Here is a 24,713-nt window from a genome sequence, read left to right as displayed (position 1 = left end):
CAGAATGAGTTGTAGTGTAAATGCATAGTTTCAGATTCAGATTCATTTTCGGATAGATATTTCAGTATTGAAAAAAAAAAAAAGTTTACTTTTTTCTTTTAAGGGGGGGGGGGATTTTTCACCGGGATTCTTCACACTAATCGCTATACCACATTTTGAATTCCTAAAAGCATAATGAAATGGAATGTGTCCTGGTTTTGATTCCGCTCTGGCCACTCTTAGAATACTAATATTGTAAGAAGAATTCATTAAACAAGAATTTGCTTAAGAATCGAAAGCAGATTATAAAAGCATTGGACACAATTCGTTATTGTAGTACGTATACAATAACTGTATCTGTATAGTTAAGTTTGAAATACTTGAAGAAACACAGAATCGCTCATACGATGAAACTTACAAACTAAGGTAGCAAAAACACGCGAATTCAATCGCGACTTTATTATTAAAAGAGAATAATGAAATACTTGTTGCTTTATATTTTTACGTGACGTTCGGTAATAGATAAGAAATCAAGTTCTATGTTGCAAGACGTTTATATGAAGTTCAAGCTTGCGTTTGGCACTTAAAAATAGACACAGGTCACGGAAACTGTACGATCGAGGATGTTAGATGTCTCGTTGTTTCGGTGTTGCTAGTTACATCGCAACAAGTACTGCATTTTGTACACAATCAGATGCACTTTGCATGATACAGTTCTTGATTTTCCATACAAAACGACAATCCTCGCCACAGACTAAAACCTGTTCTTAACAGTTGCCACATATTTGTCCATTGACTGCATTTGGGCTTCTTAACTAAGAGTAAAGTCATTCTTGAAACTACAGAAGAGAAACACCCCATAACAGAAAATATTCTTCAACCTACACTACCACGCGACACGTTTATAACTCAATATCCATGAATACAAATAAACGTATCAGAAAAGTGTACTACTACAATTTGTAAATTCTAAATTAACGACATTTAGTGCAAGATGTATTTAATAAATTTCTAAATAAAATGCACATATCTATACTGGAGGATTAAGAAATATCCTGCTAAAATGAATTAGGAAATAATGGGCCCGCTGAATCAAATAATTTAGAATTGGTGAACTAAAATAAAGAAATGTATAAGCTGTTGGAAAACTGATCCGATTAACTATTTCAGTTGGAAAACAGTAGGTGATTGTAAGATAGAAATTACAGATAAGATTAAAGAAAAATTATGCATACTCATACCGAGAAAACAATTGATAAATCAGTTTTGCGAATCAGTTCTAGAGTTCGATTAATGAAACATGTGTAATTGATGTTAATGCTCATACAGCTTACTATTGATTGTTTTTCTCTATTTGTGGGTCTAAGAGAAAAAAAATTGATGAGACACGAGAGGATCAGGATACAACTATTAGCTGGAGGCAGGCACGTAGTCAGAGTTTCGTGAAGGGGGCGGGGTCCCGTGACATGAAATACTGTGATCATCACACTAGGGGCTCGATCATTCTAAACTATTTTACTTGAACATATAATGGTTCGTTTAGCCAGGATTCCGTAACGGGGTGGGGGGTGATATGAAATTCTGAAGGCTCAGGAGCTTGATCAATGTAAACTACTTTACTATCTACATATATTGGTTTGTTAGGACAATAAAATGAGGATATGTTGGTAAGTATTTTAATAATAAAGTATGAAGAAATCTCGAGTAATAAAAGAATAAAAAAAAGTATTAAAAAAGATTTTACAATATTTACGTTCCTTTCTTTGTTCATTCAAATATAACAATTTTCCTTTCATTATGAACTCAACTATTATGAAAAATACATATTCACTATTATAAAAAGTACATACTCAATAATGTCTTGTAAAATATTTTACAATATATGTGTTCCTTTTTCTGTTGAATCAAATGCTAATAGAACTCCTTTTCCATATAAATTTTTGTTTTTTATTATTCCTTCAACTACTGTCGGTTCCAAATGACAGGTTAAAGGAGCAGTAGAAAATTGTTTTTGAAATAACATGTTTGATTGTGCAAGGATGCGATGACGAAAAATTACGATAAAAAATATCCACGCTGTTACTCAACGGCACTGTGCTTTCGGAAGCTTGAAATCTCCCCGATTATTAGCAGAAATTCTGAGAATTCTGTAACTTTTCTAGAAACTTCAAATTCCCTGACTCTTTCAGGATATATCGCTCACCTCGCCACCATGTATTGCAAGTAATACAAATCTCCTCATAAGAAAGAGTAACCAAAAGCTTTCTGTAGTTTTTTTTTTTTTTTTTTTTAACGCTGGTCCTTCTTTTTCTCATTTCATTTTGTTTCATCCTTCCTTATTTTTTTTTTTCATTTCTGGTCTCGAAGGGGGGGCCGGACTCCCCCCCTTGGCTACGTGCCTGGCTGGAGGCTATAGTGTTATTTCTGATCACTCCTCGTACATGGGCCTACATGTTTTGTATTAAAATCATGTAGGCACCAGACTATTTCCAGTTGCCATATGTACCTGGCACCCGGGAATTTTCGAGCCTAAACGGGAGAAATATGAACAATAATTTATTATACAGCATGTGTTATTACTTTGAAACTTCAAGTTTTCTTTTCAACGACCTCACACGAAATAATATTCTAAGCATACGAACATATTTATTATTTTTCTCTTAGCTCTGTTTGTGAGTAATGTTTGGAATACATGTAAAGGTTAGATAGTCAAAGCATTGTGTTTTGTACATTTTCTGCGGCGCACAAGGAAAACAGACACTTGAAGAGTAAAAGTTTCGTTAGTGTGGATTGGTTTCCCTTATATTTCCTCACTCTGTGGAACAGAATATTGTGTATATTACTTGTCATGACGTCTTGAAACGTTCGTACTTCAGTATTCAGGGGGCACGGTGGATAAATGATGGAGTGCTCAACTCTGGTGCGTGAGGTCTGTAGTTTTATCCCAGGCCATAGAAGTTCATAATGGACAACATCCGTGTCCGTGAGTTTTCTCGCGGTTCTGACATTTCTCTCACATGGCCATTCCACCAATTATTTTGTAATCATTCACTTTCATTAATGATCTGTCTCTTATCCTGCAATGTGCAAACGTGGAACGTGAAACTAGAAATTCCATTTAGTTACAGTTAGTAATTAACCAGTTGGAATTAGTTTATCATTGCTATGCTATCATATCTGTTAATTTGTTGATTTAAATGTTGTGTTCAAAACACTTTAGTCGATCTGTAAGTTTTAACGTGGACACTACTTACCAAATTCTATAAATTAATATAAGTTATATACATTTCATGGACTAATTGGATCAATTTACGAGTATGTTCCATTGTTTAAAGGAAACTGTGTTATTATAATGTTTGTGTAAAGTAGTTCGATAATAGTACTGGAGAATTCCTAGGAAGTTCATAGACATGGTTATCATGTTAAGTTTGTGCGTGCTAATATTTAATTCAGTAGAGAATATTACCTAGAAAAATGTTTTACTTACGCAAATTTCCTCTGGCGTTTTCCTGAACACATTCCTTTTCAAATCTGCGATGAACTTGCGTACAAGAAGAAATCATTCTACTATCAAATCATTATGATTTGATATAGTTATTTTGTTTCTTAAATATACTTAAGGCTTTATTTCGTGAGGCCGGTTGGTGACCCACACATGAGGACATTCATTAGTGGATTAGCTCAGGCTTCAAACAATGCTGACTTACGTAAAGGCACTAAGTAAAGTTACTATCACAACAGCCTTCGTGCGCTTCAACGTGTAGCTTACATGACGGCTTTTAGAAGAACTACATGAGTACGTATGTTCATAAGCACTGATTGTATTGTGCTGCTAAGCAAAATAGCACTAGTTACATATTTAAGCCCTTTAGTATATTTATATATAGACTTTATTACTGGGTAGTATCATATGTTAGATACTTGGTTGTAGAATATTTCAAAGTAGTACATTACAACTTTGTCCTTAGATATTGAAGTATATTCAAATAATTGGTTATAAATAAATAAAGAAAAAAATAGTTTACTTCTTAAAGAAGTCTTAAACTTTGTTATTCCTCTTTTTTTTTATTCTTTGTTCTATTAGTAACGTCATACACCACTGGCGTCTCTGGCGTGTAAAATTTGGGTGGGACATCAAAGAAAGTGATTTTAATGGTGCTACCTAGCCCAACTTGTTTACCTTCAATTCTTTTTGTTACCTTTCTGCTTACCTTCATGGGCCCCCTAAGGTATATCAAGAATTCTGTTATAATTGTTTCACAGCCTGAATATTATATTTCAAATAAATATAATTATTATTATTTATTGAAATGAAGTTAGTAAATAAATTAAATTAGAATAAAATATAGAATATTTTGTACTTCAAAATATTGGGGCCCCGCCAGAGACGCCCGTGTCATACACACTTGAAAAACATGCATCGTATTTTTTTCTAAGCCGTTTCCACACTGAACGACGCAGACAATTTTCCCTGAACCGACAGGTGACGTGCAACTGGTCATAACCAAAACTTGTTTAATTTGTTAATTAGAAGAAAGAAAAACAGGAATTTCTCCTCTTCAGCGCTTTCTTTACTTGACCAACTATTTGAAGGTACAATAATAAAGAGAATAATTGAAAAGAGGACGAGAAATTGGTTGGAACATAACAGTGAAGAAAGAACAAATAGTTATTGGAAACGAATTTTTGAACGCACGAGTAACAGACCGAAATTCAGTCACAAATTTCGACTAATTAAATTCATTGCATGAACGAAAGGAGCATTTTCCGTAATCAGCCAGTGCAAAAGTATTTTATTGCGCAATAAATAAATTCAGTAGAAATGCCTATTAATCCGAAACCAAGGCTTTTGATCACATTACATCATCATCTAGTCTACTTAGATCAAAATAATTTAAAGAAGATTACTATTCAGTAATTCTTAGAGAAATATTTCAGTTGCAGTAGATGTAACTATTAATGCATGCATATGCTATATATTTCAGGACGTGGAAAAGTTTGCAGAGAAGCGACGTCAACGTGGTGTCACTGTCGAAGCAGTTTGCTTTGATGACTCCCCCCATGTCCAGCATTATCTTGCTCACCGAGAGAAATATATTAATACTGTATGTAGTTTCTTACACATGTGCTTATCAGATGAGGAAGCATCAGAATTACCTTCAGTGGAGAAAGAAAAGGAATGCGCAAATTAAAGTAGTAGCTCTTCTGTTTTCTATATTAGTATTTCAAATATTTTTAGAAGTTTGCAGCTTTAACGGGTGTACCTGATACGTGACAGGTTTGTGATAATGTTGTATCTGGTTGAGAAGTTGGATAATTTTAAAATGTTATTACAAAACTAAGAGTATTATTGTTAAGAGTTGTGGTAATCACATTCTACATACTTAAATTTTCATTCCAAGATGGGAGGAAAAAATGTCTCGACAAATTTATATTGAATTTTATTTTGTTACGATGAAAATGTACATGTACACTAAATATAAGTTATGTTACTTCTTTGGTCTATAAGATTATATATTTTTAACTATTATTATTATTATTATTATTATTATTATTTTATAACTTTGTATGTATTGAGTACCATAAAAGTTGACTCTGGGTCGTCTTATAATGCCATGCTGCAATGAGCGAGCACTTATGTATATGACGAGTGGTTTTCATCCTTCAATTGACGCAGTCGACAACGAAAGTGCGTATCACATCCTGCACGTTCAGTTGTTAACAACTTTAGAACCATTAGATGTATTCAAATAGTATTTCTTGGATATAGAAAGAAAAGCAGCTACATGTTATCGAATTCAACTTAGTCAATTCATTCCGAGGTTACTGGTAGACGAAATAGTATTGCAGGCTTTCCAATGCTCCTATATTTCCTATGTTTCATATATATTTGCGTCTCTTCCTATAAACTCGTATATTTCCTATATTTTAACGAATCCGCCTATATTTTTGTGGCATTGCTACTTCCACTTGTGAAAATAACATAACAGCATTAATAGATGCTGTGCAGAACGTCTGGGGGAAGTATAAAGATTAGAGTGCAGATCCAAAGAGGCCACAGTGGCAAAGATTTTCAGAAAAGAAAGTGTGTTAAGAAATGCGAAATAAGAAGCTATATCAAAGGAAGTTTCAAAAAGTGAATTATCTCTGAAGAAATTAAATGAAATGGACGAAACGGAAATGGAAGTAGAACTAGACTGATGAAAGATGCTCAGATAAGAAGAGTATCTTCTACGCTATTGAAAAAAGGACATGGCTGACGTCAGTGTTGTTCAGGTAATGATCCAGACCGCATCCTTGAAGATGAATGAACTACACAGAATTCAAGGCGAGCAGAACAAAGAGAATCGGAAGATGGCAAATAAGCATATTCAGGCACTGAAGAAAATGAAAGTGTAACTGATACTTTTACTGTTTTATATATTTCCTTAGATGCACTAAGTTCTGTGTGCATTTGTGTGTTTAGAATATTATGTATATTATTGGAAAAAAAGGAATTAACATACGTGTAGAAATGATAGTATCTTGCAAGTGATGAAATTATTCACATTGGAGATGTATACTTACAAACACTGATTTTTTTGGTGGAGATCTTTTTTACACTTTCCTTATGGGGGTTGCTTAGTACTGGTGAGCTACATACGAAAACACTAAGAAACTCTTAACAATTTTGGAACGAGATAATTACCCATTTAGAGTAGAATGTATGCTCATATAACAATTGGTGTTAATTTCCATGATATTTTTGTTTTATTTCTACCTATTGGATAATTGAAATGTTCCGTTTTGACAGCTTCACGAACCTCCTATATTTTTCCGTTGTGATTTTTTTCATTAGCATTGGAAAGCCTGGTATTGGAAACTGCTTTAATACACTGTTCAATATTTGAATAACTAACAAGGGACGTATGCGAACCGTGACAGCTAGATATTTATGAAAATTGGTAGCCTGACTAATTGTAAATCGCTAGTCATCGTGGTGATAGTCACTTGATGCGGAAATGCCGTGTTTACCCGCTACGTATAATACATGTACCAAGAAGAAACCTGGTGAGGCTGTGCCGAATAATACCCCAAAAATGCCGGGAAAAGGTAGAAAATGAAAAATGTATGCAGGTAACATGGTACCTACGGAAAGGAGATATGTGACCAACAATACGGCAGTACTGTCCTACAAGCAGTGTTGCCATCCCAACACAAACTTATAGTTTTTCAAACAGAACGTATATCATTTTCTGGGATTAAAAGAATTGACATAAAACGTGAAAGAAAATAAGCAAAAGGTGGGTTATTAGTGTTGCCAAATAAGAGATATATGAGGCTGTAAAGTTGAAAAATTATGGGGTCCGTACAGAGAAATGAATAAATGTGCAATAACAATAAGACTGCAGAAGGAACAAATGTGCAGTAGGAAGTAAATTACAACATGCATAGCATCCAGTGACTCACGGGCTTGATACAGGATTCATCCAAAAAGGGCACATGTTAGAGTAGCCGTAGAAAAAGAAGTCCCATGTGACATAATGCCGAAATGTGAACAGCTAGTATTTCTGTAGCGCAGTAATTCCAGTGGCGTTGGTGTGGAATCGATATCTCGAACCGTTCCCGAGATCTATAAAACGAACTGTCTTGGGGATGCAACACTCATAAAATCCTGTATGTCCTCCAAACCAGAGAAACGATAGGATAGCGCCTGAAAAAGTGCAGAAAAGCTGTGGCACGAAAAGTAAGAAATCTGTGACTACAAAGTACATCAGAATCGATTCACAAAGATTAATGACGTATGATAGGTGTCAGTTGAGAGTATGGGAAACGTTAGGATGTGAGACAACGATGAAGATAAAACACATTGCATTCAGGTTACCAGTAATATACAGGCGCAAAATATTTTAACATAATATTCCAATACATACAACAGAAAAGCCATAGATAGTATGGCAATATAGTATGTTTCTCGCGCCCTAGGCGCACACTCAATATGAAGCATCAAGCCCGTTAGTCACTGGATGCTATGCATGCTGTGGTTTACTTCCTACTTTAGATTTGTTCCTCCTGCAGTTTTGTTGTTGCACATTTGTTCGTTTCATTTCATCGACCTCATAATTTCTAACTTCAAAGTCTCATATCTCCCTTATTTGGCAACTCTGATAACCCACTTTTTACTTATTTCCTTTCACGTTTTATGCCAATTCTTTTAATGCCATAAAATGGTATACGTTCTATTCGAAAAACTATAAGTTTCTGTTGGGATGGCAATACTGGTTGTGTGACAGTACTGCCGTGTTCAAGGTCATGTGAGGCCCTAGGTATCAGATTACCTGCATGCATTTTTCATTTTTTGTCTTTTTCCAGGCGTTTTTGGGGTATAACTCGGCACAGCCTCACCCGGTCACTGCTTGGTATACTTATACATAGCGGGTAAACAAGTCATTTCCGCACCGAGTGACTATTATCATAATAATTAGCGATCTACAAATAGTCAGGCTACCAATTTTCACAAATATCTAACTGTCACGGTTCGCATACGTCCCGTAAGCTTAATGCTAATTTTCTTTGAGGCATTAAATATTTAATTGTTTAAGAAAACTCTTAAACACGTTATCATTAAGGTGAATGTTAATAGTTTTACACTACGAAATTGTTTTCTTCATACCATATTGCGAAAAAAAAGTATCTTAATTGGATTGAATTGAAAAAAGCAAGTAAAGCAGTGACAAAAGTGATAAAGTACCGGTAGTCTTGTGAAATTTGATTGTCAGGTTTGGGATTGAAATTTTAATGTCTGTTTTCAACACCGAGGCTATATGAGACTGAACCCGGGCCAAGCGATCCTAAAACACAGATGCTACTCGTATATAGACGAGAGAGCAGTCTGTAAAATTTAGTTTGGGTGGATCAGAGTTTAGTGTCCTTTTCAGGCTATATAAGACTTGAATCTAGCCCGGGTTTCCCACACCAAAGGTACGTAAGCTAGCCACAAGGAAGCTTATGTAAAACTTTACTGCACCGTTGCTGATAACGTATTATAATCATGTTATGCGTAACATGTCATGTCATGTTATAGTCATGTTGCACGAAATGGAGTAAATTCGGAATAATCTCAGATCTATCATTTTAAATAATTCATTTTGTTCTGGTCAGAAAAGTGTGTTTTAAAATGTTATTGTGATTATCCAGAACCATGGAGTATATTTATTATGTTTTATATCATATAATAAAAATTACGAAATATACTTTGAAATATTTTATTTTCATATATATATATATATATATATATATAGGTATAATAATTTCAAGTCATACTCGAGTAAGAACAGCCCCTTCCGCAGTGGCTAGGGCGCGCCTTCGGTGCACGTGATTCCGGGTGGAAGTGAATTGAGCGCATTAGGGTTGTTCGAATTCCACTTTAAACTTAAGGTCTACGTCTTGTATAGCCCCGGCATTGAAAAGGGACGGTAAACTTCAGTAGAACGAATCGAGTAAGAATATTCAGAATAGAATTTGAAATTGCTTGAGTTGAAGTATGGTCTGGGCCTTGGGAGTCCGAGGGATTTATTTCGTAATGTAGTGATGAAGTATTTTATAAGAGGTAATGAGATTGTAAGTTTGATTCAAAGCCACATAATTCCCCATTTGTTACTATATGTGCCGTAAATGACTAGACTACTAATAGCACGTATATTGGATTTAACGACCTTCCAGACCGAATATTCGTTAGAACTTATTCAGGCTTCCTTAAAATATGCCCAGCATCATCTTGGCGCAAGTCTGATTTCTGTTGCAATTTGTTCAAGCTCAGACATTGTTGATGGGAGTAAAATCTATATTATACTCTTCAACACTATCCGATTAACAGTGTTACCAACCCAATATAAAATTATATTTTTAATACGTACTAAGTCAGGTTGTATATTTCAAATCTACATGTTCAGCAAAAGATTACAATATCAAACTTATTATATAGGGTTACAAATTTAGAGCGCTGCAGTATCACAAAACCCGTAAACATCCAAATTTTGGAGGCTTCTGGTAATACCGTAAATGAGATGGATCTGTTAATGCACATCAGAAGTACTTAAAAAGTAGGAACAAAGGTTCATGGGATTGAACATTTTACTTTCTTCAAACAGTGTTATTTTGAAAAGGTATTCCAGTCAGTTAAATGGATGGTTTCCAATAAACTTAAAGCAGGGTGGCTACAAACCTGGAAAACCGGGAAAAGTCAGGAATTCTGCTAAGAAAGACTCAGGGAATTTCGATTTTCTAAGAATGAAATTTTACAAACATTTGAAATGAAAATTAACTTCAAATTAATTTTGTGGTGGACAACGTCGTGTCCATGAGTTTTCTCGAGGTACTGTCATTTCCTCCCACTTTCTCATTCCACCAGATCTTCCATCATCATTCACTTGTCTTAATCATCCGTCTCTCTTAGCCTCACAGGCATAATCATGGACGTTAAACTGAAAGATTTTCTTCCTAATTCTCCTATGTCCTCGCATTTTCTTTTGTAAAAATCTTCCCTTGCTCTGTCTGTCTCCGTTCGTATCTTATTGTTTAATTGCTTGTATATCTTTCTGTCCTCTTCTATATCAACCAGTTTCCACATCTTTCTTTCCCTTATTTTCTGCAACTTCTGTTCTGTAAGCCATGGTTTCTTAGCCGTTTTGCGTTCGTGGTAACCCCTGCTACTACTTCTGCAGATTGTTGTATGCAAATTTTAATATGTTTCTACCGTCTGTTACTAATTGCACCTATCCCGTCTTCATTTGAGTATTTCTCTTCAGATTTTTTCAACGAAAAGATTTCTTACTTCCTCGTTTTTCAAATTTTCAGTATTCAACATCTTGTTGCCTACTTTTTTTCTACCTACAGTTTCCAATTAAATATCTTCTTCAGCCAGCACAAGGTTATGATCAGAGATAATGTTGGCTTTGGGAAGGGTTTTCGCGTTCTTCAAGTTATTCCGATACCTTTCCTGAATCATAACGTAGTCTATCTGATGTCTTCTGTCATCTGTAGAGGATTTCTGTATATATATATATATATATATATATATATATATATATATATATATATATATATATATATATATATATATCTTCTTCTCTTGTAGTGATTAAACCAAGTATTCCCAGTTACTAGGAAATTCTGTGTAAAGAAATTGACCAGTCTCTTCCCCCTTTCATTTCTTTGCGTGCAACACTATACCGCCCTGTTTTTCTGCTACAACTGTATCGAAATCTTTCATTACAATTACGGATACACTCCTCTTCCTGTCTATAATTTCTTCTATTTTCTCTTAATTTTTCTCTACTTCAGTCGTATGCAGTCATCGGTGCGCATGTCTGTATCACCACTAGATTTTTTTTTTCCTTTTAAGTCTTAACATAATTCTATCATCAACAAATTCTACTTCCACTACGTTCTCTTTTACGCGCTTACCAAGAGTTATTCTTACGCCATTGTGCCCGCCCCTTTCATTCTATTCCCTTCGCTGTTCAACCTCCCATTTCGTTCCCATCTAACTTCACAAACTCTTACCAAATCTGGATTGTTTCATTTTTTTTCTTTAATATTTTCTAATTTCCCTCCCTGTAACATGGTACATACGTAGCATGTCCCTATCGTAAACCTTTGGCCTTGCTTGTCTTTCTGTATCTATCTTCCTCACATTGTAACTTTTTCGTTAACAGTCTTTTCCAATACATTTCCCTCCAAATGGGAGGATATTTTACCTCCGAAACTATATTTTGAACTGCGAAAGACCACTGTACATTCATTCTCCTTCTGTTGTCAGCAAACTAGGGAAAAATAGTGGTGGTTACCCGTTGCCTTCCACCCCATAGTATCCCAGCCGTTGAAGTCAGTCTTATCATGCCTGGGACTAATGTTCAAGTTGCGTACCAATCACTATGATTTTCACTAACTTGGCTGCTGGAGAACTGCTGCCTTCTCCCGGAACACTCCTTATCTGGCTTCTCTATGTAGACTAGTTCGGTAGGAGTACCCCTTCTGATAGTGAACTACCTCTGACATAGCTCTAAACTTCATTGTAGCCCGCAATCCTCCCCACCCGACACATAAGTGTCTTCGTAAAGGTGGTGTTTATTGGGAAGGAATTACAGTACTAAGAATTAATATTACAGTGTACCTAGATTTAACCATTTAAATATGTCCACAAAACACTAGCAAAAGTATCAGAATCATAGTGACACGAAAGGAACAGAAAAAGAAGCCGATGCGCATTACGAGAGTGATTGCTTTACCGAGATAGCCAATCCTTAAATTCCTCATTGAGCGCTGTCACAAATGCGAGCTTAGAAAATGTGGACAAATCAGAGAATTTCGGAAAATGTAAGCTAACGAAAATTTTTACTTTCAAAAAATACGGAAATGTCTGCATAAATGCTGACGCATGGTAACACTAGTGTAGGTCTACATCTAATATAGTTTTAAAAATTCAGAAACAAAATGGTAAACATTGTTAGCAATAAATGTAAAACTAAGATTTTATTTCAACGCGAATTAATAGATACCTGTTCAGCAGGGGTGTAGAATCCACGGAAGCTGTGAGATAAAATATTAAGAATTTACTATCATTCAAAATTACCTTATGTAAAATTTTGTACATTATTACAACTAAAAGAAATGTAAAAGTCAAGGCCGAGGAATACATTAAGAATACAAAATGTTTTACAGTTCTCTCGAAATCTTTAAAACATTTTACGTAAAGCCTGTCCAATTATGTAAAGGAATGTGTATAAATCGTATTATGGGGCCGCGGTGGCTCAGGGGTTCCGGGTTCGATCTCAGCCCCCGCCAAGTGAACTTTGTAATGGACAAACATCGTGTGCGTGGGTTTCCTAGGGGTTCTTCCGTTTCCTCCCACTTTCTTCATTCCACCATTTCATTCATTACTCATCGTCACCGTCTCCTTTAGCCTAACCGGCATAACCGTGGAACGTAAAACTTAAATATTTCATTTCATTTCAAATCGTATTTTTTTAGAACAAAGAATTCCATATTAAATTTGAACAAAATGCAAGTAGTAGGGTTGTATAATCAACAACTTTATCAATAAAAATGGCAGTTTACAGGAGACAAAAGTTTGAAGTTACAATTTTAACCGAAACGTATAGAAATTTACCACGAAACTTCTAAAATTTGTTAGCACCAAAGATGTGTCTGTCAGTAGTAACTTCGGGAAATGTAATATATTTTAATAGACGCTGGCACCATAATTATGTTAAAATTCTGTTTTGTGAGTGGATGTTTGCAAATTTGGATATATACATTGAAATCAAAATTAACAATTTTATGAATAAAATTAAAAATTTACAGTTATTAAAGGTTTTTTTTTTATGCTTTTCACCAAAATGCACGTAGGACTTTACCACTAAATTATCACTGAAGCATATGATCGGGCAGCCCTGCCTTTTAGGAAAGTATTATCATGAATATGTGGCTTCGTAGTTAGCTGTAACAACAACAATTGTTGTTTGTGAAAGGAATGTGTGTATAACTTCACTCTTCAAGATCATGATTCACAATAAAAGTGGTACTTCACTGTCAGTGTGATTATTTATAATAGAATTAAGCGGATTGGAAATGGATGGAAATACTTTAAGATGTTGTAGGAGAACGTAACATTCTAAGGCCGAAGATGTTTAGATCCGAATTGTCGAATTACCATAATATTGGACGCATTTGATGACTTAAATTAACAAAGCTTTTATTCCTTGTAATGTTTCAATACACAATATTTGCACATTTTAGCAATTCTTTATATTAATGTTATTTTGAAACTAATATTGTATTATTCTTGAAGTAATTGGAAAATCAGTGCTCTATATAGTTTGCAATTTCTGTTCCAATATCATTGTCATTATAGGTTGACCCGAAGAGTTTATCATTTAAATATAATGAAGCATGTCCCTTGTTAGCAAGGATCTGGTTCATTTCCAGCTGTGATATTAAAAGTACTGTTCATGTTTATATCTCCAAAGAGGTGTAAAACTTTGTTGCGGATTTTGTGACTGACACGGAAAAGAAGAAAGATTTGTGTCTGTGTATTGTACAGACCAAGTTTTTGTGTATTTATTTATTATTTGTTTTGTTCCAGAAAATTAAATTTATTTTTCTATAGGAGAATATATTTTATTTTGTGTTTCCTATATTAAATATTCTTTTGTTTAATGCTGTTTAGTAGTATAAATAACGACCTTAAGGAATTGGTACAACTTACTTAATTTCACAAATCACAAGTACAGTATAGAAAATAAGTTAAATTTCTGTTTACTGTACAAGAGACATGTTGCAGAAATAGATTTAGTCAGTTAATATTAAGTTTTTTAAATACATTATTTTTATATTTTTCTTTCCTTGTAAGTTAACCAAGTTTCAGTAGACCTTATAGTGAACAATAACCACTTACTTATGACACTTGAGAAAGAATTTCAGTAAGCTGTATAAAGTGCGTATCACTTAACTAGTAGCGTGGACAAAACTATCGAACCAAATCTAATGAAATTAAAAATAGCAGGTAGAACTCAAAGATGTAAAAAAATTATTATTATAGTATAATTACTTTCATACGAGTGGATTTCAGTTGTGAGTTTAATATTAAATTGTCCACGTTTACTTGACGTTGACGGTAATTTTATTGTGTGGTTCCGTTAATTAGTTACAGGTAAATGACCTTAATGATCTGTCTTTTTATAGTTTGGTTATATGATGCTTGATATTAAATGTGATTTCATGTATACTCATTATTAATACTTATCTTATTATAAAGTTACATGAGAGCTTGTACAAGCCAAGTTAATAATCCTTTTGAATCTATTCAATGTTAGTACGTCTTTTTTCTTCGTTGTAGAAAATAAACAAAACTTAGTACACTAAAAATGTATATGGTAGAAAGGAAACATTCTTTATAAGTATTTTAAATGCATAATTATATTTCTTGATATTAATTTGTAGTGTCGTAATGTGTAGTTTTATCATTGAAAAGTAAAATGAATATTTCCAGTTTAAACATCAGTGAAGGCATAAGCAAGGATTATAGGTATTCTTGCATCTGTATATTCGTCTCTTTGTATGCTCTATTCAAGAATTCTATAGTAAACTACATGAAAAGCCTTCTAGATACGGTTTAAATGAATAATTTGTTTCTTACGTATAGTTAATACACTTTTCGCTTGTAAGGAGTATTCAAATCAAGTACCGGTACCTCCGCATCCCTATAACAAATTACTGTTTGGTCTGAAAATATTAGTCTTTCAAAGGTTGTAGTCCTGTAAGATATTTTGGAGGTCTCTGTAAGTGACAAAGTACTTCTTCTAGGATATTGTACATATTAAAACATGCAAATGTAGAAATGTGTATTCCTATTGATGCAGATTAAAATTTTGAAATACAAGGTTGTTTCTGTAGGATGCTTCTTATTTGTGTGAATTTCTTAAATGATACCAATATTTTACTCAGATTTCTAGCCTTTACGAGCAATATGACATAATGTCTTGCTGTGAACGGTTAATATGTAATTCATTGATGAGAATTACAAAGTTCGCATGGGACAATTTTAACGTAGGGTATAGTATATGTAGTTATTAAACATATTCTCACCGTGACTGCACATTTGGAATAGTTAAAAATGCTAGGTCTAAATGGATGCTTAGATACGGAGCCATTATTCTCGTACACTTCCCGTGATGAAAACTGAGACTGCCTTTATAGACTGTAGGTTCAAAAAGTTGAACCTAGATCCTTAGACCCTCGGATTTACTAATAAGGGAAATGTATTTTCCTTCATTCTGTTAGAGCAACACGGGTATTCTTTTAGTAGAAATAGATCATCCGGACATTGCTTCTAAGTAATTAAGGTATTCAAGTGGCATGTAGAAAATAATCATAATAAATATGACAAAGAAATAAGATGAAAGACAAAAACTGTCATACTACGTGATCCCAGATTCAAGTCTATGGAAAGTACACCGTCAGCAGAACAGTAACAGAAAAGAACGGAGGAGCTAATAGCCATGCAGACGAATTTGCGTACCAATGTTCATTTCAACATGGGTTCGAATAGTATCTACACAAACTTTTTTCTTTATAAAATAAAAAGTCTGAATTTTACTGAAGAAGAGCATTTATGTTTGAATATAAATACAGGATGATTCAAGAGAAACACCCTAATAAGTGGTGAACACCTCAAAATATAACCAAAATAACAATGTAGGTAGGGAATAAGGGTGGGCGGAAATATTTGAGAACGTATCACAGTGACATCTACCATCTTGAGTCTACGGAATTGTCTTAAATACAAACCATAACATGTGATATGTCATTTTAATGTTAAGTTTTCGTAGAAATTGAGTGGCACTGTTATTTTTGCGCCATTACTAACCATTACGAAATTATGACCATTTCTTTGTAACGTTTCAGGTGATTTACTAGCAAAAGATAGCCTTGACATATGCACAGCACATTGACGTCGTGCTGATCGTAGGAGAATGACGCACCATGGTGATTGCAGACGCCTTTAATCACCGTCATCCGGAAAGGATTCCCATCAGCAAAATTCTAAGTGCCGAAGGAATTCCAAGAAACCGGATCTGTTTCAAATCGACTCAAGACTGGTAGATCACACTCGGCGATAAACGAGGCAGCAACCGTGACAGTGTTGGCATCATTCAGTAAAAGTTCCAAGAGAAGTACGCATTATGTCATCGCATAAGTGATACCCTTATAAGCTGAACTTCAACAAGTGACACCTTAACAAGAATGATCCAGATCGTCGTCTGAATTAACTCCGTGGGCCACAGAGCACACACGACAAAACCCCATATTCGCTTCTGTCATATCGTTTATTGAAACTTCTACGTGTCGGACGAGGTTAACAAACAGAGCGTACGGTATTAGTCACAAAGTAATCCAGATTTGTTTAACGCATCTGCAAGTGTTCTCAACAACGTGGTGGTATAGTGTGGCGTGTGTACTCCCGTTGTGAGTCCATTCTTCATCAGCGGTGGGCTATTGGCCCAAGTTAGAAGGCAACATTAGGCCATCACTGCTGTTGGAGGATGGGTCATTTCGTAAGTTTTTCTAGCACGATGGCACCTCACCTGCATTACGGTACCTGTGTCTGTGGGTTACTCGATCAACAGTCCTCATTTTTGGAATAGTCTGCGAAGTGCTGTAGATCGGCTTACCCGTTCCCCCGACCTAAGGTCACTGGACTACTTCCTGTGGGGCTACAAAAAGTTTGTTGTGTGTTGTGTATGCAGTGAAAGTTAGGGTCCACAAGGAACGAATTGTGGACGCATGTTCCAACATTACAGTCGAAACTTTGCGCAAGGTTTCCCTATAAGAGTACGTTGTTCTTGCCATATGACTAACCTCTTTTGCTGGGGACAGAACAAAGGAAGTCATAACTTCGTAATGGTTAACGCTATATCAAAAGTAACAGAGCCATTCAATTTCTATGAAAATTTGCTGTGGTTTCCATTTAAGACAATTGCGTATAATTCAAGATTGCAAACGACATTATTACTTGTCCTCAAACATTTTGCCTCACCCATATTCCCCATCTGTATTTTTACTTTGGTTATATTTTCCAATGTTTACCACTTACTAGGGTGTTTCCAGACATTTGGATCAACCTGTATATCGTAACTGTAATATGGTACAGTAGATCGTATACGCTGTATGGGCGCTAAATTCCATTGTGTACTCTTAAACAGAAAACAATATGGACAGTTGTTCATCCTAGAAACCAATTTAGTAATTGGCGCAAGGGAAATCATGATGTAAGAAAATAAATGGTCGCTAATTTATAGCAGTACTAACAGAAGAGTTCGTTCTGCGTGCAGTAATAATAAGGTATAATAAATATAAAACCAGAAATTTGAATATTGTAGAAACTGACTTCCTTTTTCTCCTTCAGATTTGGGATTTTCAAAAATGCTGAATTATGTATTTTTTAATGAACAAATTGTGTACTGCGAGCACACCTCGAGGTTAGCAAATCCCAGTATGGAATATTTTCTAGATAAAGAAAGATAAATTTAAGTATTTAGAAATTGTTCCCTTCCCTAGGAGCGAAATTTCCGAAAACTCCGAGACGTGTATTCCGATACCTTTAATTAAGATCTTATATGCCAAATTCCACGTCTCCAACTTAAGCAAATCTTTAATTTGGCACATTGAAAAATAAATGAGTGTTCAAGAGTTGTCGCAATATTAACCTCCTCCTGGTTAGCCGAATTCTAGATGTGCGTGATTTCTGTTTCCTTGGTCTCGGAGTGTATTCCCAGTGGGAGTACTAAAATTTTTCCAAATTAACTCATAATTATGAGGTATTTGGAGAACTACATGGATTAAAAGAACTAACTCCTGTCCAGAAAACCAGAAATGAGGACGAGTCAATGCACTCACTATACATCGTTCCTTTGATCGTATACCATCTGGCTGGCTTTAGCCCTTCATGGGAAATTTAGCACTAGATAAATTAGATAACTAGGGGAATTTTATTATCAGCAAGAAAACGGAACCAACAGAAAGGATAATTTTCTGTCCTTCTGTTGATTTAAGCTGTGGTAAGGAATTCCTAAGTGACACATTGAAACGCTCTCTCATGTGTGCGTACAGCACGAGAGAAGAGTGGTTAGACTGCGATATGAATAGAATCGTATTGTACGAACCAGGAAATGGATGGATTGATTGAATAACAATTTATTGTAACAATTTAAGAAAAATTATTCAACAAATACATATATTTTAACACTAAACTTAACAATAGAAAAGTTTTGTTATGGAAATCCTAACCGTTCTGCAATTCCCGTTCGACGTTCGACGTCGCATATAGTGGAAAGATTATGCTTAAATATTGCGAATTGGTTTTAATTTTGAATAGGTTTGTTCAAAACACAAATTTACTCCCTTCTAAAGGACACATGCAACATATGGGCAATAAGAAAACGACCCTATGTTGAAAATAACTTGAATATCATATAGAACTAATTAACTAAGAAACAAAAATGCAAAATAAAGATACTACTTAAATCTAATGTTTCTACATACGGTCATGTCTTTATTCTCCATATCTCCTTACAAATATACAAGCCCTTGTATAATACTTTCACTGAATATTTCACTAAATATCACATAATAAAGTACTCCACTACGACGGTAACAACAAGAATTTAGGCGGGCTATACACTATAGGATAGATCCTAGGAAATCTCTTACGATTTGTCCTAGAGTCAAAATCTCAACGTGTATGGCATCAGATCTCATGTCATTTCCTGTGTTCTGAACGATCCTATGAGATTTCTCTTGTTTAGAGCACGCTCTATTTCGGAAAGAAAATTCGTAAGATTTCGATTTAAGCCACATCAGGTGAGAAAAAGTGAAAACAAAACAAGTGAAAACACAACTGATGAGGTATCGTCTGATCGTACAGGTTAACTTTAGGTGTACCACTCGAAATAATTGTTGAAAAATTATAATTTATCACTGTTTCCTAAATGATTTATGTTAACCGACATGAAAATTATTCACATAGCATAAATAAAATCTCTCAAGACAACCATCACAAGCAGTTGATGATAAACTACAATTCTTTAACGATTTGCGTACAAATACGGGGTCCGGATATATAGCATAAAAACTATAGTGCAAAAAACGCAAACCAAGTTGTGCTAGGTGGCCTCTGGAAACTACGAATGCTATCTAACAGTCAGAGCAGGGCGAAGCCGGGGCCCGAGCGCCAGTCAGGGGGTGCGAGCGAAGGGAGCAGGCGCGTCAGTTAATGTAGTGAAAACGAGTGGGTTTCGGCAATGATACGAGTTTGAATAGCAATTGTCATGGTATCGTGGTGGTAGCGCTCCACTTGTAAACATAAACTATAGCTTCTGTAAACTATAGAGAAATAAACCGGCGATGGAAAATAGTATCACCGGTCATCTTTCATATGCATTCACTTAGGTAAATGTTTCGCAGAAGGGGTCCAAAAGTAGGCAAAAGAAAATTTACAGGAGAAATGGAAGATGCAAGTACTTAGACCTAACCATATCTAACCTAATGAAATTAACTAACTTAAACTAACCTAATATTAAGAGAAGTATGCGAAATTCTGCCACTTTTTGAAAATTAGCTGGAACCATATACTAATATAATCTAACGTAACATAACCGTAACTAACCTGAACCAGCCTAAACTAAACTAATGTAAATAGAAACTACCGAAATTGCAACATTTCTTAGAAAAATTAGCTGGACCCTTTCTGCTAAACATTGTCTCTCACCTATTTTATCCGTCGTTAAAACATTTATAATAATTTTACACTAATAACCCTACAATTGTAAACACAAAATACAGCTATATTACTTTGTATTTAATTCTGTTGTTCGCAGAAATTAGATCCTTATAAATATATCTTTCCATGCAAAGTAATAATTTTTATTTGTAAATACACCAAAAGTATTCCAGCACCCTTCTGTTATTGTTCTTTTTTTAGAGGTATCCAATTTAACAATATAACGCCTGTTATTAATATCAGTGGGATGTGCAGTATGGTTAGCATAGTAATTCTTCAAATTTGTACTTTTATTAAACAGAACTATTTCACAATGTTGATAAACGTCATTCGGTCAGACAGGAAAATTCTTCACGTGTATGGCACAAAAAGGGTAGGATTTCCTACAAGATATGTCATAACATTTTTCCGAAGATAAATCCTAAGATATTTCCTAGGATTGATCTCGTGGTGTATAGCGAGCCTTAGAGATGTTAACGGGTAGCTTACCGTTGCTACAATACAACGAGCAAACAGTTGCAATCATTTACGGTAATTCCAATAGATGGTAGCACAATACAACGTTCGCTGACACTACTAGCTAAACTGACATGTATCGCAAATCATCTAAAGTCCAATGTCCCTACTTGTCATCTGTTGTATACTATAATTATTTTTTTAACATCACCGTTTCATACTCCCCATGTCCGGGAGGATTTTAAACCAGAAACATGATATTTAGAAATGATCACTACAAATTTTGATCGAGTCTTTAGATAATCAGACATGCGGTAGGAAAAACATTTGCACTCACCACCAGCGCAGTTGCAATTTCTTACTTGTTCTTACATTGGGTCCACATTTTCGGAACACAACACAGGCAGGAAAGTCCCAGTGAATTTTGCTGATCACTCGTATAAGGACAAATGCTGGAGCTACCAAGTAGCTGACTGGTAGCAAGAAGTAGACTCGTCCAAAAAAGATAGTTCAGGGAAATCGGCTGTCGATAAAATCCCACATGGCAACGACATAACCACTTTCGTAGACATGGTACCGTACGATAACAACAACACATCCTGCAGGAATATAAAACACACACACAGTATACACGTAAGTATTACCACATATATTTTAGTTACACGTTATCTTTTCGACATCATATAAGCTATGATATTTAATTTTACCTTCATATCACACAAGACTATATTTTTTCTTTTCAGAACCTTACGTTACATCTCTTCTAGGATAATATTTTTTGGTAAAGGACATATGTCTCTTGATTTTCACATTATTGTCCTTAATTGACATCAACCAAACTGTTAGGCGTCGGTTAAGAAAGTATTTGGTACGGGCCATCATATATCTCAGATAAATGTGGCATCACTTTCTTTTCCAAAGAAGCTTTTAATATCTTCTTGACCAATACCTCTTCACCTACAGGTAGGTTAATCGGAATATGCTTTTTATTATAGACTGCTTCCTTTCGTTTCCACGCCTTCTCTATATTATTTACAATGGTGGAAATCAATTGTTCGTTATTTTGAGAACTGTCTAGGATGCCTAAATCCACAATCCAGCGGACATCTAACGGGTTCAACAGATGTCTGCCTAAGAAAAGCTCGACTGGAGTTTTCATCGTCTCAGCATTTTCACTAGAATTCAGCGTATACTGAACCTTGTAAATATGATCCATCCATTTAGTTCGGTTTTTACTTATATACGCTTTGAGGACCAATTTTATGTTACGATTTTGTCGCTCCGTCTTATTCCTCGACGGTGAGTAAGGAGCCGTACAAAGGTTCTGAATTCCCAAACTAAACAAATAGTGCTTGAAATAATCAGACGAAAAATAAGAAGCATTGTCATGGAGAACCCGATGAGAATACCCGTACATATAAAATATTTTTTCAAGTTTGTGACATGCTCTTTGACGTCACAGTTCGCAATGTCTTAATTATGACAAACCGACTATAAGCATCTGTCACTACCAACATACTGATACCCATTACTCGGTACCCATGGTCTCATAATGTTTGTATATGAATCCTTCTCAGCATAGTACTTGCCATACATAGAATGATTACGATCCTTTATGCGTTGGCAGATATCACAGCGACGTACATAATCGCTTACCATTTGGTACATTTTATTCCACGTAAAACGGGATGCCAACTTGCTGAATGTACGCGATCTGCCCGCATGGCCGCCCCCGACTAATTCGTTGTGGAAGAATTTAATGACAATACTGCAAGGATTCAGGTATTACCGGTCTAAGGTCACCATATACCTTCCCATACGTACGCTTCAGTAATACATTATCTTTTAAAGTAGGATTCTACCCTTTTATTCTGTTCCAAGTCATCTATAATTTGTTTTAATTTTGGATCTTGCCTTTGAAGTTCACCTAGAGGTTGATTAAATAAAGGTAATTTCCAAAAGTTCACAAATAATAAATGAACATTTTGACCATCGAGTTTCTCAATTTCTTGGATCTCTTCAGTAGGTGGTTCGAAATCTACCTAACTATATTAGTCCATGAGCCAGACATCTTGGTACCATTCAGGGGGGGGGGGGAGAAGGAAATCCCCAGTATTTTTGAACAGATAGGGACGTGGTCCAGTATGTCAAAACTGCTTGGTGGGCTTTCGTCCTGCACAGCTTTATGCAAAATATGACGTCATCAATATGGCAGCCCATTGATTTCACCATAGCAATTTCAAACGATTAGAACTGCACTATCGTTCAAGATAGAAACTTAATTCTTGCTTTATTGTCGAGAATATATTCCAGGCTGACATTTTAACACTAAATCTTTCCTAATAGTTGATGCCATTTTGACATATAGTGCCTGAAATATAGTGGAGAAATGTCATGGTCACACATTCAATCGCAACTTTTAATGGCGAATAACTATGAAACAGCTATATTTACACAAAAGGACCATGAAATAAACAAAGTTGTGCACTTCAAGAGCTTTCGAACGACACCTGAATCATAACTGTATCTTTACAAATAGCTGAAATAATTCATTTTATGCACTGGTAGGTGTAAGTTTCTAATAATTGAAATATTATAAATTTGAATTTCACTCAGATTTGGCTAGAGTTTAGCTTCCCACGCTTATGTCATGGCATCTAAAGGAGACATAGATATACTGATTATAGTGGAATCCCAACCACTTTTTGTTGAACTGTACCCCCTCCGGGAATCGAACCCAGGACCACGCGCACCGAGGGCAAACGTTCTAGCCACTACACCAAACTAGAATCCACCGAAATTTTACGTCGTCAATATGTGGATCTGACTTTTAATTTACAATGTGAATGAGACATGTTGATATTGATTTCGGCAGAAACACACGGCCGTTAATATGAATTGAACATTTATTGTGGTTCTAGATTAGAATTACAATGTTCATACTATCGTAAAGCATACATTGATAAAAAACCAAAACGCCATCCAAGATCTTAACAATGCTATCACACAGATTGAATTACTTTATGACAATATGTGTCACAAGAAGTTACAAGATGTATTAGAGAATGTATCTTGTATTCGTATTCTGAATCTCTTCAAGGACTACCAAGAATTCCATCGAAATGAAAGTGGTGATTTATCCTCATTTTGGGTGAGCTATATTGATATGACATATATTGTTGTTGGCCTAGTTAGAGCTTCCAGAGAAGTAAACTGGTTTCTTCATCTTGCTATGATTCAAGAGATGATTTCATGGTATTTCGCACATGATAGGCAAGAATACTCTAGACATATACGGTTTACTACCTTGAAATGACTAGGCTGCAAATTGACCACCCGCAGTTGTATGATCTCTTCACTAGAGGATAATTCTCTGCACAGTTTGGTAGAAGCAATCCTTTCGCAAGAATTCTAGTTGACCAGGCAATAGAGGAGACAGTTAACAGACACACTCAAATTGCCGGTATAGTAAAAGGATATAGTCTTCGTATAGGTGCTATGGCCAGGTATTACATAACAGCAGAGTACAGGTGTGTATGCCTTAAGAGTCTAAGAACGATGACTGATATAAGAAGAGGTAGTTTGCCACATGCTGATCTCAAACCTTCTAGGATACAGAAGAAGGAAAAGAATGTACAGTCACTTCTTTATACAATGGACAACAGTTGGAGAAATCCCTTCGATGGTCCAGAAGACTTGTCATTATCGACTGGCATAGTTACTATTACCGAAATTGGAGATCTAAATGCCAAAGAGAAGAGGACAATTGTTTTTATCAATTTTAAACAAGACAGATTGAAACCCAATGTGGTATCCACCAAATTCCATAACCGCCTTCAGCAATTAAGACTTAAGACTTTCAGAGATATGAAAACGTCTAAGAAGCTGAGAATTGCGAATAAGGAATTGTTTTGATAGCTGATAACAAGCTATTTGGCCATATGATCTTACAAGTAAG

General features: G+C 35.3%; 1 protein-coding gene across 1 annotated transcript in view; it reads left to right on the top strand.

Moving 5' to 3' along the window:
• LOC145686341 (transmembrane protein 53) overlaps positions 1 to 15,413 on the top strand; it is a 40,536-nt gene extending 25,123 nt beyond the window's left edge. The window contains exon 3 of the mRNA XM_081759569.1: positions 4,965 to 15,413. Within this exon, the coding sequence (XP_081615695.1) occupies positions 4,965 to 5,171 (207 nt within the window). The 3' untranslated portion in view covers positions 5,172 to 15,413. The remainder of the gene's footprint in view (positions 1 to 4,964) is intronic.
• The last annotated feature ends 9,300 nt before the right edge of the window (positions 15,414 to 24,713 follow it).

The sequence above is a fragment of the Thermobia domestica genome, chromosome 5 (genome assembly GCF_964235325.1).
Source record: "Thermobia domestica chromosome 5, izTheDome1.hap1.1, whole genome shotgun sequence".
Taxonomy (NCBI): domain Eukaryota; kingdom Metazoa; phylum Arthropoda; class Insecta; order Zygentoma; family Lepismatidae; genus Thermobia; species Thermobia domestica.
Note: the sequence above shows the minus strand (reverse complement) of the source record. Positions and strands in the feature narration are given on the sequence as shown.